General features: G+C 43.6%; 1 protein-coding gene across 2 annotated transcripts; it reads left to right on the plus strand.

Moving 5' to 3' along the window:
- Window positions 1–4,720: 4,720 nt before the first annotated feature.
- LOC146558551 (protein NLRC3-like) lies at window positions 4,721–11,186 on the plus strand. Of its 2 annotated transcripts, XM_085246622.1 has the most exons (7): window positions 4,721–4,799; window positions 4,913–5,141; window positions 5,338–7,141; window positions 7,212–7,385; window positions 7,516–7,671; window positions 8,206–8,252; window positions 10,040–11,186. In XM_085246622.1, exons 1-7 carry the CDS (start codon window positions 4,797–4,799, stop codon window positions 10,642–10,644), a joined length of 3,018 nt encoding a protein of 1,005 aa, XP_085102748.1. In that variant the 5' UTR covers window positions 4,721–4,796; the 3' UTR covers window positions 10,645–11,186. The 2 variants fall into 2 exon arrangements, with proteins under 2 accessions (XP_085102748.1, XP_085102749.1); XM_085246623.1 differs by lacking the exons at window positions 4,721–4,799; window positions 7,212–7,385; window positions 7,516–7,671; window positions 8,206–8,252; window positions 10,040–11,186 and having other exon boundaries at window positions 4,919–5,003; window positions 5,046–5,141; window positions 5,338–7,145.
- Window positions 11,187–18,923: the final 7,737 nt, after the last annotated feature.

Consider the following 18,923-nt stretch of genomic DNA (forward strand, 5'->3'; position numbering starts at 1 on the left):
CCTGGACCAGAAACAAAACCTGGACCTGGACCCAGGGGTGTGTCCCTCGTGAGTGGACACTCTTTGCCTTGGTCTGAAACAGAGTAAGTTTGTCAGTGACCCAAAGATCGTACTCAGACCACAGATAAGAGTTTATTCTGACAAAGCATTAGCTCATTGACAATAATTAATCATTAGCTATTATTAATCTCTGGCTCTCTTCCACAGCGTGTCTTTGTCCTGCCTTTGTCCTTTGAGGTAGGTGTTGTTGTGATTTGGCGCTGTGTAAATATATTTCAATTGAACCCTAACCCTGTAGAACCAGGGTCTTTTCCATTAGGCAAACTCAGGAGGAAAGAATCAGATTATTAGGACTGTCCAGCTGATTATGATGATTTGTGAAGGCAGACAGTTAAAGCTCTCTGAGGCCTTACTTGCTAGAGTGGATGATGATCATGTTGGAGGAGCTGAAGGTGGGCAGCCAGGTCTTTGTTTCCACAGTGTTGAGCTGATTGCAGAGGAGGCACAGGTAATTGACCAATTTTGAACTGAACTGGGTAACTGGGAAGCAAGTGAGAAGAGAGGATTACATACTGGAAAGACTAAAGTCTGACAGCCGGGGCGCTCCGTCATCTCAGCGTAGAGACGACAAGTCAGGGTTTCATACAGCTCATAAAATCAAAGTGTATGCCGATCTAACAGTGTATGTTGACTGGACAGAACAGGTCCTTCAGTACACAGGCTGAATGACAGGCTACACTGCAGCTGCACGGCTGCAAATCCGGGTCCTCCCTTTAGATGAGCTTACACAAAATACTGAACTAATAACTACCAACTGTCTGAATTAACCTAGATTTACAAGTATCTTTTAAACCTAAGTACCTACTCTTCAAGTTTCTACTTGATGTAATGATTTATTTTGAAATGTCAGTTGTCATCTCTGGCTGTGTGCCAGGTAGACCCACACACAGCCAGAGATTGAAGAGTTGAGAGTTGAACTGAAAAGACACAGCTTTTTTTTTGCTGGAACAAAAATACTCAACAACTAAAACATACAAAATGCCACAAAACTCAGGATGTGTGACAAATATCTACAGTCTGATTCTGGTTTTGTTTCTGTCAGGCTCCAGCAGCAAACAGCAGTCTCTCCTGTAACCAGCTCAATGTCTGTGCACTCAGCTTTGGCTTTTAATGGCCAAGCATCATCTGGAGAAATGTGAGTTACCTTGTGAGTGTGTAATACACTATGTCCTCTTTATGCTGTATAACTAGAACAATTAAAGTTCAAGTTAAAAAAAAATTACAACAATGTATATAGCTACCTCACCTCCACAGAAATGACGTAAGCTACTCAGTTTACCAAACAACATGTCACAGACAGCCTGTTAGAGAGTTATCTCTGAGATGCTGATGTGATAGCTCCCTCAGGACAAAGACTGAGGGACCAGTCAGAGAGTGGGCTCAGGGAGTGCTTTCCAGATACTTTAATGAACATTAACAGCAGGCCAGTAGTACACCAATTGGTATACTCAATGAGAGTATGGGAGTGCGTATGTGTGTGGTTTTAAATAACAAGAAAACAGGGAGAATAACAATCATTGCTTTTCAACATCACACACCAATAATGAATTACAACATAAATGATTAAATAAATGCTCTGGCTTAGGAAAATCTCACAGTGCCATTTTAAACAGGTAGAAAGCAGGAATATTTGCATATCCAAAACAACAGAAAAGGCCTAATATCTCAAAATTAGTAAAGATCAGCAATTAGGTGTTCAACAGAGCCCTCTAGTGGCCAAATAATCTAACTGCTATACACAAATCCGACCAGTATCAAAGGCTACGGTGGTAAGTTACATGCGTCTACCAATATCAATCAAATCTCCAAACACACTCCATATCATGTACCTGCCTCTGTATTTTTGTTGTTCTGTTGTCTTGTTTTTGTTCTGTTGTCCTAACCTATAATGTGCTACTCCTAATGTAAAACCCTCCCTTGTGTCATCATTTAAAAAACTTACACTGGTCACCCAAGGGACCCAAAATGGTCCTGCCCCAAAAAGTGCGATAAAAATGTTATATATTAATATTTTTTTCCACTTTAAATGAGTCAGTCTTTTAAAACTACTTCTGCCTAAAATATTCATATCAAGTTTTAATTATATTTCGGGGGTTTTAACCCTTTAAATCCCAGTTTCTTTACATGAGCGCACCATTTTTTTAGCCGAAAAAAACAAAAGACTTAAGTAATATTTGATTGTTATTATAATTAGGCCTTTAGATGGTCCAAAGATTGGCACCAACATTCATTTTGATTGATCGTTATTTTTTTTGCAGGGGCAAATTTAAAAAAAAAAAAAACTTACACTGGTCAACCTAGGGACCCAAAACGGTCTGACTCACGTTTGCACAGGAAAGCACACTGCTGGAAAACGCTACTCCCAGGCACTTATGGAAAAATGCCCTTAGGAAAATTTATTGATGTATTAATTACCACTACTGTTATAACAATGCAGCTGAAATATAAGGAGACTTTCTGACACAGCCTGTTCACATCCAGCTCCATGGATGTATCACTGCTCTCAGCGTCTGTGATCAGAGTTTGGATCAGAAGTAGGTGAAAACAAGGGCAGTTGGTCACCTGCCCACAGTGATGCCACCTGGAGGAGCAAACAGCATGCAAACGTTGTTCTTCAGCATAATCACATACAGCCATGATATTCACTGTTGGGTCTGTCTAGCACAGACCTACTGCTGGAACGAGACAATTCTACTACAACAGCAAAAGCAAGACGCAACTCACCAAAGTTCTTTGTCTTACTCATGCACGAGGGAGAGAACTGTGACGAGCGTCGTTCCTTCGCTTGACCCAGTTGCTCTCGTCTGCCCCCTCGTAACACTGCTCTTTATTACAGTTACATGACTATGCATAAGTTCATTAACATATGAAGTTTTACACAGGCATACATGTGAACAACGAGTACCATGTCTGTGTGTATGTATAGGCATGTGCGTGTGTGTGTGAGGGGGGGTCAAGTATGGGCTCAAATTGTGGTCATAAATATTTTGTACTTGTAAGTCAGGATTTGTATGTGTAAAAAGAATTTGTATGTATGTAAAAAAGATTTGTGTGTGGACTTCGCCAAAAAATACGTGTGAAACTCTGCACTCAAGTTTCAAGTTACAAGTATGAATTTTGACCCTATTTTTCTTCCTTTCAGCTGATTGGCCAATGTCATGTCAATCACAAATTTAACTATCCAATCAGAGAACAGATGGGTTTGGCTATTGGAGGGGTGCTTTATGGAGCTTCAGGTCCTTGAAGGAAATAAATGCCCTTTTACATGCCAGCCCAGCGTTTTCCTTCATCATCAGGAAGGGAAACAGTCTGTGGTGGTCCGAGTTTTGTGATTTTTGTGTCACAGATTTATGTGCTTAATACAGGGACCTCCAGAGACTTTTCAACAGTGCTGTGGACCTCGGGGGGCAGTGTTGTGGAAATGACACAGTCTCCACTAGTGGGGATAGTTACAAAGCTTTCTTCGTTATGAATGAGCATACATGTTTTTATTGAACATTTGAAGAACCAGCAAAAAAAACAGAAACGCTTGTAGAGGACATAAAGTCAAAGATAGAAACGACAAGGAGCAGGTGCATCTAGTACAGATGCCGCAAAAACCCACAGAGCTCAGCAGCCAGCACAACAAATTCTGGATCCTTGGCTTTTAGTTAGCAGTTAGCATTAGCAGCACATGCTGCGTCCAATGTGAAAGGAGCTTTATGCTGCGCACTGTGACTCACAGCAATGCTCCCGGGTCAGCCCTGACTTTGTGTTAAACTAATCCTAAAGTAATAATGGTATTTCTAACCACTGATATACCACAAATTTATCCTTTCAACAGCTACTGAAAGTTAGGGGACCTAGCTTCTATCGGATATTTATATAGAGATCCTCCAGCTTCAAACTGTATTACCCTTCAAGGACCTGTGGTTCAAAAAAGCTCCCCTCCGACAGCCAAACCCATCTATTCTCTGATTGGATAGTTAAGTTTGTGATTAACATGACATTGGCCAATCAGCTGAAAGGAAGAAAAATGGGGTCAGAATTTGTACTTGTAACTTGAAACTTGAGTGCAGAGTTTCACACGTATTTTTTGGCGAAGTCCACACACAAATCTTTTTTACATACACACAAGTTCATTTTACACATACAAATCTTTTTTACACACACAAATTCTTTTTACACATACAAATTTTTTTTACACACACATAAATTCTTTTTACACATACAAATCCTGATTTACAAGTACAAAACTGATTTACAAGTACAAAATATTTATGGCCACAATTTGAGCCCATAGTCAAGATGTGACCCTGTGAACGACTCCCCAAAGCTGGTGCTAGGAGCGCAGTGGTCCACCTAAACAAAGGGCTCTTATACTTAAGCAGATACAGAGTAGGTGTCCTCATATAGTATAAATCAGAAAGAGAAGGTATGACCTCTCTCATGACCTTAGGGTGTGTGTGTGCATGCCAGAACACTCTGGAAGGCACACAGAGTCTTTACAGACTGCTAAGGATCAAACCTCTATCAATCTACAAACATTTATATACTTCTAAGCATAAATGATTATAAATTTCTATGCACAAATGACAATAATAAAACATAAACCCAACATTCACATTAAATACAGAGTGCACCTTTACTGTACACTTCCTAAAACTGAATGTTCTCACAGGGTTACCCAGCAGAGCTCAGAGGTTCCCAGTGGTCAGTCTGTCGTTCAGCATCAAACAGACCTGGATGCCATATTCATGGTGAGACCAATTAATGCTGTATCAATGACATGGAAGGATGCATTTCGTGTGCTAATTGGACACTAAACAGTTTTAGCAATCAGCTTATAGGTTCTTATTATTTCCTTTTTCAGTTACTGGAGATAAAAATGGTCAATTTTGTAAAGACCGAGCTGAGGAAGATCCAGAAAGTTTTGAGTGCAGATTACCCAGAATGCTTAGAGAGTCTGAGGGAGAATGATGAGATGTTGGAGAATGAGGACGAAGAGCAAAGGAAGAGTAGCAGAGTAGCATTTCTGAAGATCACACTCCACTTCCTGAGGAGAATGAAGCAGAGGAAGCTGGCTGACCATCTTCAGAGCAGTAAGAATCTTTTATTAGCTTTGACATGATGTGGAAGTTCTGGAAGTTTGTATTTCAAACCTCAGCTCATCTTTAATATGATGCAAAACATCTGCACCATTTAACTCCTCCTGAGAGGCTGTTTTATTGCTTTATTTTTCATTTATCTGATCGCATTAACTTATTGTAAAAATAACATGATTTTGTGATCCTTCAGGGACCCGTGCTCCAGGGTGCCAACATGAACTCAAGTCTAACCTGAAAAAGAAGTTCCAGTGTGTGTTAGAGGAGATTGCTAAAACAGGAAACCCAACCCTTCTGAATCAGATCTACACAGAGCTCTTCATCACAGATGGAGGGACTGCAGGGGTCAGTGATGAATATGAGGTCAGACAAATTGAAACAGCATCCAGGAAACCAGACAGACCAGAAACTACAATCAGACAAGAAGACATCTTTAAAGCCTCATCTGTTAAAGATAAACCAATCAGAACAGTGCTGACAAAGGGAGTGGCTGGCATTGGGAAAACAGTCTTAACACAGAAGTTCACTCTGGACTGGGCTGAAGACAAAGCCAACCAGGACATTCAGTTCATGTTTCCATTCACTTTCAGAGAGCTGAATGTGCTGAAAGAGAAAAAGTTCAGCTTGGTGGAACTTGTTCATCACTTCTTTACTGAAACCAAAGAAGCAGGAATCTGCAGCTTTGAAGACTTCCAGGTTGTGTTCATCTTTGATGGTCTGGATGAGTGTCAACTTCCTCTGGACTTCCACAAAACTACAATTCTGACTGATGTTACAGAGCACACCTCAGTAGATGTGCTGCTGATAAACCTCATCAGGGGGAAACTCCTTCCATCTGCCCACATCTGGATAACCACACGACCTGCAGCAGTCAATCAGATCCCTCCTGAGTATGTTGGCATGGTGACAGAGCTCAATGGATTCACTGACCCACAGAAGGAGGACTACTTCAGGAAGAGATTCAAAGATAAGAAGCAGGCCAACAAGATCATCTCCCACATCAAGATATCTCGAAGCCTCCACATCATGTGCCACATTCCAGTCTTCTGCTGGATCACCGCTATAGTTCTGGAGGATGTGCTGAAAACCAGAGAGGGAGGACCGCTGCCCAAGACCCTGACTGAGATGTACATCTACTTTCTGTTGGTCCAGGCCAAAGTGAAGAAGATCAAATATAATGGAGGCACTGAGACAGATCCATACTGGAGTCCAGAGAGCAAGAAGATGATCAAGTCTCTGGGAAAACTGGCTTTTGATCAGCTGCAGAAAGGAAATCTGATCTTCTATGAATCAGACCTGACAGAGTGTGGCATCAATATCAGAGGAAACTCAGTGTACTCAGGAGTGTTCACACAGATCTTTAAAGAGGAGAGAGGACTGTATCAGGAGAATGTGTTCTGCTTCATCCATCTGAGTGTTCAGGAGTTTTTGGCTGCTCTTCATGTCCATCTGACCTTCATCAACTCTGGAGTAAATCTACTGGAGAAACAGCAAACAATATCTAAGATGTCCAAAGTATTTAAAGACAAACCTAAACTGAAAGATCTCCACCAGAGTGCTGTGGATAAGGCCTTACAGAGTCCAAATGGTCACCTGGACTTGTTCCTCCGCTTCCTCCTGGGTCTTTCACTGCAGACCAATCAGACCACTCTACGAGTCCTTCTGACACAGACAGGAAGTAGTTCACAGTCTAATCATGAAACAGTCCACTACATCAAGAAGAAGCTCAGAAAGAATCTGTCTGCAGAAAAAATGATCAATCTGTTCCACTGTCTGAATGAACTGAATGATCGTTCTCTAGTGCAGGAGATCCAACTGCTCCTCAGTTCAGGAAGTCTCTCCACAGATAAACTGTTTCCTACTCAGTGGTCAGCTCTGGTATTTGTCTTGCTTTGTTCAGAAGAAGATCTGGATGTGTTTGACCTGAAGAAATACTCTGCATCAGAGGAGGCTCTTCTGGGGCTGCTGCCTGTGGTCAAAGTCGCCAAGAAAGCCCTGTAAGTGGATTTATGAATAAAACAACAACTTTTTATAGAACAAAGCGGCTCATTTTTAGTTGTTTTTCAGGTTGAGTTGTTGTAACCTGTCAGAGAGAACCTGCAAAGCTCTGTCCTCGGTTCTAAGCTCAGAAACATGTATTCTGGAAGAACTAGACCTGAGTAACAACAACCTGCAAGATTCAGGAGTTAAACTTCTTTCTGCTGGTCTGATGAGTCCAAATTGTAAACTGGAAACTCTGAGGTCAGGATGGCAGTCATTCAACAGTTACAGACAGTTCTGAGTTCTGTTTGATTCTTCTATTCTCTAATTGTATGATTGTCCTTTAACGTCTTGAATTTTGTGGCATTTTGTGGCATTTTTCTTCTTCCAGCCTGTCAGGCTGCCTAATCACAGAGGAAGGTTGTACTTTCCTGACGTCAGCTCTGAGCTCAAATCATTCCCACTTGAAAGTGCTTGACCTTCGCTACAATCATCCAGGAAAATTGAAAGTGAGGCAGGGACTCAAGGATCCACACTGGAAACTCAGGTATGGACAGGGCATGGCTACTCATTTAGTACTATTTTGGCTAATTGTTTGCTAATTTAATGTGTTTTTGCTCAGAGCATCATCATAAAGAAGAGCTCATTTTGGGTATTTCTGAATTTTAGCTAGAACAAACCCAAATTTTAATTTCCAGTGACAATATTTCACATATTGGAGGGTTTAACTGGTTTGCACACATTCCAGTCTGGGCGGACTTGGATTCTTTTAGCAGCATCCCAGTTTTAGCAGCATTATTGGTGGATAGCTGCTGTCCATATTAAAAAAAACCATTTTGTGCTCCAGTAGTACAGGCATTACTGAACACTGTCAGTAGTCTTGGCTTACACTGATAATTTTCTTAGATGATTTAGAACAACAATGTACTTACAAATATTAGATATAAGGAACAAATAAAAGATAACTACCTAATGTAACTGGGTCAAACTTGGAAGAACAGGGAAAACTCTGGTGCTTCATGTGCAACAGTTAGATCTCATGTTGAATAGAAAATCATTGTTACTGTGTTTCTTTCTCCAGGCTCGACCATGGTGGACAGCAGTGGTTAAAACCTGGTTTGAGGAAGTGTAAGTTTGACAAATGATGACAAATCAGCAAAATCCAAATTTTATCGCTGTGCTATAAGTTGATGTGTGCTCATCCGATCGTTCAGTCTGACGTCACTAGCCGTGTCTGGGCCTACACTCTGCTGCAGGTCCATATATCAAATGATCACTGTGGCATTACTGAGAGTTGAAAAACTGTCTAAAGTCTTTCATCTTTAATGAAATGATCAGCGTTCTGCTCTACCAGGTGTAACAACTGAGTTTAACATCCAGGCATCCATGAAAACGGAATTTATGACATTTAACGGAGTTAGAAGTCAGCAGGAAGTTAGCTCGCTAGCTTCCATCTAAATACAATATAGCATGTCCTGACTGTGGCGGTTTGGAAACAAATTAAAATGTACAGCTCTGTTATCACTTCCAACATAAATGAAGACAGAAAACTAAACAGCAGTGACGTTTGTAGGGTTACTGAAGTTTGGCTAGCTGGTGTATAATGATGTGCTACGTGACCGCTAGCGACACAGCTATGTTAGCAAAATATAAACAAGCTAACTTTTTTTCCACTCGATAAAAGTTAACGTGAGTGTTCTCAGTGGTCAGGAACAAATGTAATCGCATGGCAGGATGCTGTAAAAGGACCAAACTTCAGCCAGGAGAACAACTGAGATAATCCATCCACAATACGAGGTTAGTCATTCATATACATGCATGGGCTGTGCTGTAGTTACATTGTAAGGTTTTAAAAACTGAGCTTAAATAAATGATTAGCGGTAATAAAAGCCGAGGGAGGTCAACGGTGATCACTGACTTTTTTTTTAGGAGCTTTTTGAGATTAAATAGAAGAAAATACAAAGCATTAAACATGTTAACAACACAAAAGCCATATTAAATGCAGACTACTTTAGGCCCGGAAGTAGGATTCATCACTTAATAATCGGATTAATCCAGGTAAGGAAATCCCAGAAGGCGGATGCTCGTCACATTACCTGTTAATAGTATAAACCTATGAGCTACAATACCATACCCCAACACAAACCCCTATCCTGATGAGAGCACACAAGCTTTCTTTTAATATTTATGTATGAACACAAAGTAGTCACACACGCTGAGCCTACTGATAGAATACTAGAAAACATAAACACGTAGAATGGAGGCTGCTACCTGTTGAAGTTCAGGCTCTAGTCGCTGAGCTGGTGAGGTGTATGTCTCCTGAATCCAAACTGGAAGCTGGTTCCACAGAAGAGGGGCCTGAAAACTGAAGGCCCTCCCTCCCATCCTACTTTTAAATACTCTAGGAACAACAAGTGAATCTGCAGTGTGAGAGCGAAGTACTCTAATAGGGTGATATGGTACTATAACCGACCGTGGCTCACCGGGTTAGGAAGCGCATCTGTAACCGGAAGGTCGCCGGCTCTCTGTCCTGGTTATTGTGTCCCTGGGCAAGACACTTTACTGTTGGCCAGAGGGGCCAATGGCACGATATGGCAGCCTTGCTTCTGTCAGTCTCCCCCAGGGCAGCTGTGGCTACAACCGTAGCTTGCCTCCACCAGTGTGTGAATGCGAGAGTGAATGAATAGTGGCATTGTAAAGCGGTTTGGGTGCCTTGAAAAGCGCTATATAAATCCAATCCATTATAACGTCATTAAGATAATATGGGGCCTGATTATTTAAGACCTTGTATGTGCGAGGGATGACAGTGATATTAAGTTTTATATAAATAAAATGACAGAACATAATGAAAGAACAGACACTAGATGTGTCAGATGATAAACTGTATCTCTGCTGTGTGTTTCTCTCTCCATCAGATTTCTGTGAATTAAAAGTGGACATGACTTCAATAAATAAAAAACTCAAACTGTCTGACAACAACATGAAGGTGACCGTTGTGGAGAACAAGCAGCCCTATCCTGATCATCCAGACAGATTTGACTGGTGGAAACAGCTTCTGTGCAAAAATGGGCTGATTGGTCGCTCTTACTGGGAAGTTGAGTGGAAAGGAGGCAGTTTTATATCAGTGAGTTACAAAAGCATCAGAAGGAGAGGAAACAGTGCCGAATGCAAATTTGCGGGAAATGATCAGTCCTGGAGTCTGATGTGTTCTGACGCTTTTGGTTACTCATTCTGGCACAACAATAGAGAAACACCCATCTTCTCCTCCTCCTCAGTCTCTCACAGAGTAGGGGTGTATGTGGACTGTCCTGCTGGCACTCTGTCCTTCTACGGAGTCTCTTCTGACACTCTGTTCCACCTCCACACCTTCAGCACCACATTCACTGAACCTCTGTATCCTGGGTTTGGACTGTGGTCCAGTGACTCCTCTGTGTTTCTGAGTCCTTTGTGTACTAACAAGTCTGTAGAGCTTGACTGTTTAGAAGAGGCAGAAACTACAAGTCGGTGGTATGAAAGCTGAATGTGGATGATGTTTCTTTTTTGTTTGCTTTGAATCACATATTCTGGGATTGATATGTTGTGATGTGATTTTGCTTTGCATGATTATCTCCTCACCACTTTACTTCAAACTCACTGATTGTTAACCTCTAATATAATAATAATGGATTGCATTTATATAGCGCTTTTTGAGACCCCTCAAAGCGCTTTACAATACCACTATTCATTCACGCTCACATTCACACACACTAATATCCCTAATATCAGCACATAAATATGTGGGGACATCTTTGCATTTTAAACCCTTTTCTGTTGACATGCTATTTTATCTCAAGATTAACTATTTTTAAAGACTATGAAGTTTGTGAATTAATGGTTACAGTTTTATGAATCTAAGAAAAATTTAAAGGTTTTAGTTCAAGTAATGTTAAAAGCTGTTTTACAAACTGCCAAAAATTGTAAATCATTCAGTAATCATTAATAAATCTTAAACATATCAAATGTTCCACGAGGGCAACAATAAAGTGTTAATGCTTTACTAATAATATTAACATGAGTAAAAGTCTATATGTTGTGTTTATTTTCATATATATATGTTGTTTGTTTATATTTGTCACCAGCAGTGTGGCTGATTATTTGACTCCAGCTGTTATGGTTAATTACTTTTTCATGATAATGAATAAATAAACTAATAGCTGACATGCTAACTTGCCTTGTTTTGCTTTGTAGTTGCTGTTTTAACTGTATTAACAATGACCGTGTTACTTATTAAGCTCCTCTTCTTTTTTTTTTACTACTTTCTTTTTATTGTTTTTCTTTAAACATTACACAGATGACATAAGAGGTAACAACAAAACAAAACAAAATTAAATAAAATAAAGAAATAAATTAATAAATTAATTTAAAAAGTGAAAAAAGAACATGTTGGGTCACCATGTTTCTACAATTTGATCGTTTTTCATTATCAATGTGATGGTCTTTATCCAGTTTATGTAATCAGTCCATTTCTCCCACTTTCGATGATATTGATCTTCCTGAGTCCTTATTCTGTAAGTCAGTTGTTCCATAATTTGTATTTCGTCTATAATTTTGATCCATTCATCCTGCGATGGTGGGTCTATCTTGTACCAATTTCTTGTGATAGCCTTTTTACAGGCTGCAAGCATAATTTTCAATATGTATCTATTTTCTTTCAACACATTTCCCGTAATGACACCAAGATATAATAATATACAAGACTTGGACACAGTATAACCCAGAATTTTACTTATAACTAAATGGACATCTTCACAAAATTTTGCGATCTTGGGGCAGAACCAGAACACATGGGAATGAGTCACATTTACATCTCTACAGCTTCTCCAACACGGTTGTGGTAATGAAGTGTGTTTGTTCCTAATTTTGGGTGTTATAAAAAATCTTATTACATTTTTCCAGTAATGCAATCTCCAGACACGTGATGATGTTGTTGACTGCTGTGTTTTCCAGATTTCTGACCATTCCTCATCGGATGTGTTCCCTCCCAACTTTCTCTGCCACATCAGTTTTACAGATGTTATTGTACACCCTCTTGCCTCCGTTATATGCTCGTAAATTGTTGAGATTATTCTAAAATTTTTTGCATTGTAGGTTTCAGTTATGGTTTTGATTAGAGATGGCACGATACCACTTTTTTATGTCCGATACCGATACCGATATCATAAATTTGGATATCTGCCGATACCGATATGAATCCGATATAGTGTTTTTTAATCAACAAAACTGTTTTTTAAATATCTTGCTGCATTTTGTATAAGTTCATACTCAAGTTTAAAACAACAACTACACTAAAGCTATTCTGTTATACCTGTATGCAAAAAAAAATATTTCATAGTTCAGCAATACTGATCAATCTAATAAACTTAAACCTACACCATCCTCCCTATTCTGGTATTTTAAAGAGTACTTAGCATAAATATTAAGCAACCTAACTAATAGGGTTCCAACTCCCAGCAACAACAAAAATAAATAAATAAAAAATAGGGAACCACCCCTCAAGCTCCACCTCATGATGCTTAATCGACGTAATCAACCTTAATTTGATGCAGTGTGGAAAAAAATACACAGAAATCAATTATTTTTCAAGAAATATTAAATAGATTCAACATCTTTCTTCAACAAAATTGCAGACTGCACAGATGGTACCTTCCCAAAGGAAAAAGTACTATAGCTTACTAGGGTATATTAGACTTAACAGTTACTATATACAATAATGGACTTCTATACATTTTACATCAGATTAAAACTTTGGGTGTAAGATTCAGATAAATATTAAATAATTAAAAGCTCGACATTTTAAATGAGAATAAGAAAGAATAGTATGTCTTTGTGCCCTCTTTTCCCTGTTAATGCCCTATCGGCCCCCCTGGCTAAACTTTGCTAGATCCGCCCCTGCACAGTTACCAGCCGTCAGCTACGTAGAAAAAGATCCTGGTGTAGAAAGTAATAATAAATAAATTCTAACAACAGCTGATCAAGCTTAAACGTGCTGCTGTAGTTCAGCCGCTGGTTTCCTCTGTCTGGTGCAAAGTGGGCCAAAAGCAAACAAGAGACACGGACTCGCGACAGAAAAGCCGATCAGCTGATCATTAAGCAGTTTCATGATTGAAGTAGCAGCCGGAGAGCGAGAGGCAGTCGCTCGTTAAGCTTAACGCAGGAATGCTTTACAAACATTCAGAGATGGACTTACACACTTGCTTTACTTCTCTCGGGGATAACTTTGTCGGAGATGAAATGCGGGGTTGCTAGCGAAGCTCCACATGCTATCCAGACCACCGACAGGTCCCGCATGCCACAGCCGCTCTATCACGTGATGCATACTGCTCCGACGTGCTAATGTTCTGAGGTGAGTTACAGCGTGTTGCAAGTTTTGTGAGGTGCTTTCGTGATATTTAATGGATCGGATTACATTTTTTATTTTTCTCCGATATCCGATCCAGTAATTTAGGTCAGTATCGGACCGATACCGATACGTAATATCGGATCGGTCCATCTCTAGTTTTGATTATTGAATTTTTATCCAGATTTACACTATGTTTTACTTCTTTATTAAAAAAGTCCCTAATCTGCAAATATCTGTAGTGATCTTGATTACTTAGATCATATTTTTGTTTGATCTCCTGGAAGTTCATTGCATTCCCATCTTTAATTAGTGTACATATCACTGTTAATCCATTAGGAATCCACTGTTTAAATCTTTGGTCCATAGAACCAGGGATAAAACCCTTATCATAAGCTATCCATCAAAGCAGTCCGAACTCTTTTTCCAGTTTGTATTTTCGTACCAGATTAAACCATATTTTTAGTGTAAACTGAGTGAATAAATGCAGCTGTTTAATTACACTCATTGCTTCTTCTCTGTCTCCTATAAGGCTTTGGATTTCTCTTCCTTGTACTGATTTTTCTAGATTCTTCTATTTGGCTTCATAATCATTGTCACACCAACAATTTATATGCCTGATTTGTGCAGCATGAAAGTATGCCTCAAGGTTTGGGAGTGCCAAACACCCCTTATCCTTTCTTATCTGTAATGTATCAAATTTGATTCTCGGTCTGTGACCATTCCATATAAACGTGGAAATGATTTTGTCCCATAATCTGAATTGTTTTTCAGGTATGTCAATGGGTAGCGACTGAAAAAGGTAGAGAAGTCGGGGTAGGACACTTACTTTTATGGTCTCTATTTGAGAACCAATGTCTTATGGAAGGGTAGCCCACCAATCCAAATCACTCTTGATTTCCTTATCTAATTTATCGTAATTATGTTTATATTAATCCTCAGCGTCAACCCCAAGATATTTCATTCTTGTTGCTCTCCAATTCAAATTATATTTTTGTATAGTCCATAGTCCAAAAAGGCCCAGACGGACAAGTTCAGGGGGCCGACAGCACAGGAGGCCAAAACAGTTCTGTTCCGGAGGCCGACCATGTGAATGGCAGCGGCAGTGGGGCAGGTCCGGAGGCCGCCCACGCAGTAGGTAGTGGCATGGAAACAGTTCCGGGGACCGACCGTGCGGACGGCAATGGCGGCGTGTAGGAGGTCGTCCTCGCAGAAGGCGGGGGTGGCAACAGAAGTCCGGAGGGCAGCCACGGTGGTGACGATGCCCAACAAGCGGCCTGACAAACGCTCGATGATGTTGAGGCGGTAGTTTGGGACCTGAAGGTGGCGTGATCCCTGCGGGACCAGGCGAGGCGGAGGCTGGACCAGACGAGGCAGAAGCCGAGGCGGAGGCTGGAACAGACGTGGCAGAAGCCGAGGCGGAGGCTGGAACAGAGGTGGCAGAAGCCGAGGCGGAGGCTGGAACAGAGGTGGCAGAAGCAGAGGCGGAGGCTGGGCCAAACGAAACTGGTGACGCTGAAGAGGAGGCCACTGCAGGGGATGCTGGAGCTGATGCGGGGGCTGGACCAGGCGAGGCAGATGAGGATGAAGCTGAAGCAGAGGCTGGACCAGGGGACGCTGATGAGGATGCCGAAGAGGATGCTGAAGCTGGACCCGGCGACGGCGTGGGTGGACCTGAAGCTGGACCCGGCGACGGCGTGGGTGGACCTGAAGCTGGACCAGGTGACTGCGTGGGTGGAGACACAGAGGCTGCAGCTGGCGAGGATGAAGACACAGAGGCTGCAGCTGGCGGTGGCGTGGAATCCGGAGACGGAGGCGCTGCAGCAGGCAGTGTGGACGAAACTGTGGATGCGGCTGCTGCTGCGGGTGTGGATGAGGCTGCTGGTGGAGCAGCTGGTGGCTGGACGGGCTCCTCGGGCCCCCCAGCTGACGAGGAAGGTCGCTGGACAGGCTCCTCGGGCCCCCCAGCTGGCGAAGCAGGAGGCTGGACAGGCTCCTTGGGCCCCCCAGCTGGCAAAGCAGGAGGCTGGACGGGCTCCTCGGGGCCTCCAGCGAAAACAGTCTCAGGACCAGTGGGCACAGGGGCCCCTGGAACACACAGAACAAAACGTGTCCAGCAACGAGGAAGGTTGCTGGACGGGCTCCTCGGACCCCCCAGCTGACGAGGAAGGTCGCTGGACGGGCTCCTCGGACCCCCCAGCTGACGAGGAAGGTCGCTGGACAGGCTCCTCAGGCCCCCCCAGCTGGCGAAGCAGGAGGCTGGACAGGCTCCTCGGGCCCTCCAGCGAAAACAGTCTCAGGACCAGTGGGCACAGGGGCCCCTGGAACACACAGGACAAAACGTGTCCAGCAACGAGGAAGGTTGCTGGACGGGCTCCTCGGACCCCCCAGCTGACGAGGAAGGTCGCTGGACGGGCTCCTCGGACCCCCCAGCTGACGAGGAAGGTCGCTGGACGGGCTCCTCGGGCCCCCCAGCTGGCGAAGCAGGAGGCTGGACAGGCTCCTCGGGCCCTCCAGCGAAAACAGTCTCAGGACCAGTAGGCACAGGGGCCCCTGGAACACACAGGACAAAACGTGTCCAGCAACGAGGAAGGTTGCTGGACGGGCTCCTCGGACCCCCCAGCTGACGAGGAAGGTCGCTGGACGGGCTCCTCGGACCCCCCAGCTGACGAGGAAGGTCGCTGGACGGGCTCCTCGGACCCCCCAGCTGGCAAAGCAGGAGGCTGGACAGGCCCCTCGGGCCCCCCAGCTGGCAAAGCAGGAGGCTGGACAGGCTCCTCCGGCCCTCCAGCGAAAACAGTCTCAGGACCAGTGGGCACAGGGGCCCCTGGAACACACAGGACAAAACCAGCAGGCACTGGGACCTCTGGCAGGCACAGATCGGAACCAGCAGGCACACGGGCCCCTGGCAGGGACAGAACAGAACCAGCAGGCACACGGGCCCCTGGCAGGGACAGAACAGAACCAGCAGGCACATGGGCCCCTGGCAGGGACAGAACAGAACCAGCAGGCACACGGGCCTCTGACAGGGACAGTACAGAACCAGGCACACGGGCCTCTGGCAAACACATGGCAGACTGCAGCTGCACAGAGCATTGAGTCTGCTCAGGCAGCAACGGCCGGGTGCGGTCCTCAGCTGGCTCCTTAACCATCAGGGGTCCAGAGTCTGCTGGGGGCTGAAACCCAGCCTCTGGGGAGGCCCTGGAGTGAATCTCAGTCTCAGAACTGGCCAGCTTTTGAGGACTGATAACAATATTGTTTGGTTTGTCTCTCTGATTAGGATTCGAGGTTGTGGAACAGTTCTGTAAGGGTTGGATAGACATAGCTTGCTGTACCGGAGGTGTAGGTGAAGATGATGGCTGTATAGGTGGCTGAGCTGAGGACGACTGAAGAAAAGGTCGGGAAAATGATGGTTGTGAAGTTGGAAACCGAGCTGACGATAAGGCTGATGATTCCTCTACCAACTGAGGTATTGACTGGGCTAAGGATTGAAATAAGGTTTGTAATAAGTCAGGCTGTGGATGTGACTGTGCTATGGGAAGCGAGGCTGAATGTGGTGGAGGTGGCGACTGAGCTTGGGGCCGGGCGGCTAACTGAGCTTGGGGCCGGGCGGCTAACCGGGCTTCGGGCCGGGCGGCTAACCGAGCTTCGGGCCGGGCGGCTAACTGAGCTTCGGGCCGGGCGGCTAACTGAGCTGACATAGCCCCAGAATAAACAGTTCCAGATGAAACAGTCTTAGCTCCTGGGTCTGAAGGAGCATCAGAAGCACAGTCTTTTGAACCAAAGCGGAAACAATTGCTCTCAAAATGAATACTCTCATTTTCTGGAACAGGAGGAACAGAAGTTCTAGAGTTCATGAAGCTGACGTTAGCGGCCTTGGGGGAAACGGTACGTTTATCCCTCGACACAGAAGGCGAATGTAGGGGGACTTTGTCACTCACCCTAGGCGGTTGGTCGAGAAGAGTCCCAGGCTCCTGCTGGAGCCGTGAGTGCTGGCGGCACGTTCGCCGCTTCCAAGTAGAAGAGGGAGCAGCGCTGGCAGAATGCGACAAGGAATGACTTGGCTGTGGCTGCTCCTGCTGTGATGTGGAAACGCTGGGTGAGTCGGGTGGCACTATAATGACCCTAACATCTTGTAGAAAGCTTGAGCTGGTGTAAGCTGGTTGCTCGCGGTCTCATAGTAATCCTCCCGGGACCGGCGGGAGCGTTTTCTGTGAGACCGGGGCATCCGGGGGGAAGAAGCAGGTGAGTGGACCGAAGGGTAAGCAGCTTGTGAGGAACGGCAGCACGGAGGCCCTCCAAGCGCTAGCCGGGTCCCGTCAAAGGCTGAGCTGCGCTTCCTCAGTGAGTCTGCTGGATCCATACTGGTCGCGTCATTCTGTCATGAATCGCTGTGTGGCAGGCAAGCAGGAGTGGTGGACCCAAAATGCAGAACTCAGACACGGAAGTGAAACTTAAAGCGCAGCTTTATTGCTGGGAAAAACCTCGTACAAACTAAACTCACCAAAAGAAAACCAAAAGTCAGAACAGAGGAACCAAGGACTGAAACACTGGAAAGAAACACTAAACTGGAGCAGGAGACCAAACACTAGGAACATAGAAGCAGAACAGCTAGTTGAGGGTACGACGCGACACTGACACAGAGAAACACAGGGCTTAAATACACAGATGGCAGTAATCAAGGGATGAGAGACAGGAGGGGAACACACCTGGGAGAAATCACAGCTGACGAGACAGGGGAAACGTAAACTGAACACACTGACATGAGACATGAACTTTCAGAATAAAACAGGAAACTAACAGACAGAGAACCAGACAGGACACTGAACTTGACAGGCAGACTCATGAGCAGACACAATAACACCATGGACAGACAGAGGGAACACAGAAGTGGGAGCAGGCATGCAAAGAACAGAAACCTAACAAATGGCAAAATCACAACAGAATACACACTCTGAATGAACAAAAGCATAAGGAAACACAAAACACTGAGTCCTCAGACTCAGGACCATGACAGGGCGCTATGAAGATTGCAAACAAGGTAGGAGAAAGGCAGCAGCCCTGTCTGGTAGACTGCTCTAATTTTATGGTCTCAGTTAAACTACCATTTATTCTTATTCTTGCGGTCGGGTTTTGATAAAGTGTTTTAATACATCTGATAGCTTTATCATGAAATCCAACTTTCTCAAGTACGTGATATAGAAAATTTCAATTTATGCTATCGAAAGCCTTTTATGCGTTGAGGCTTATTAAGGCTGCACATTTTCCTTTTTTCGAATATTACTGATAATATATAAAGTTCTCTTTATATTATCTTGGGTTTGACGTCCCTTTATAAAGCCTATCTGGTCTTCATTGATAATATCACTAATAAAATATTCATATATTTTAGAAATAACTGAGGTATATAATTTATAATCAAC

This window comes from Mchenga conophoros, linkage group LG15 (genome assembly GCF_057382185.1).
Source record: "Mchenga conophoros isolate Kocher_MC1m ecotype Shallow Benthic linkage group LG15, M_conophoros_male_GT1.1, whole genome shotgun sequence".
Lineage (NCBI taxonomy): Eukaryota > Metazoa > Chordata > Actinopteri > Cichliformes > Cichlidae > Mchenga > Mchenga conophoros.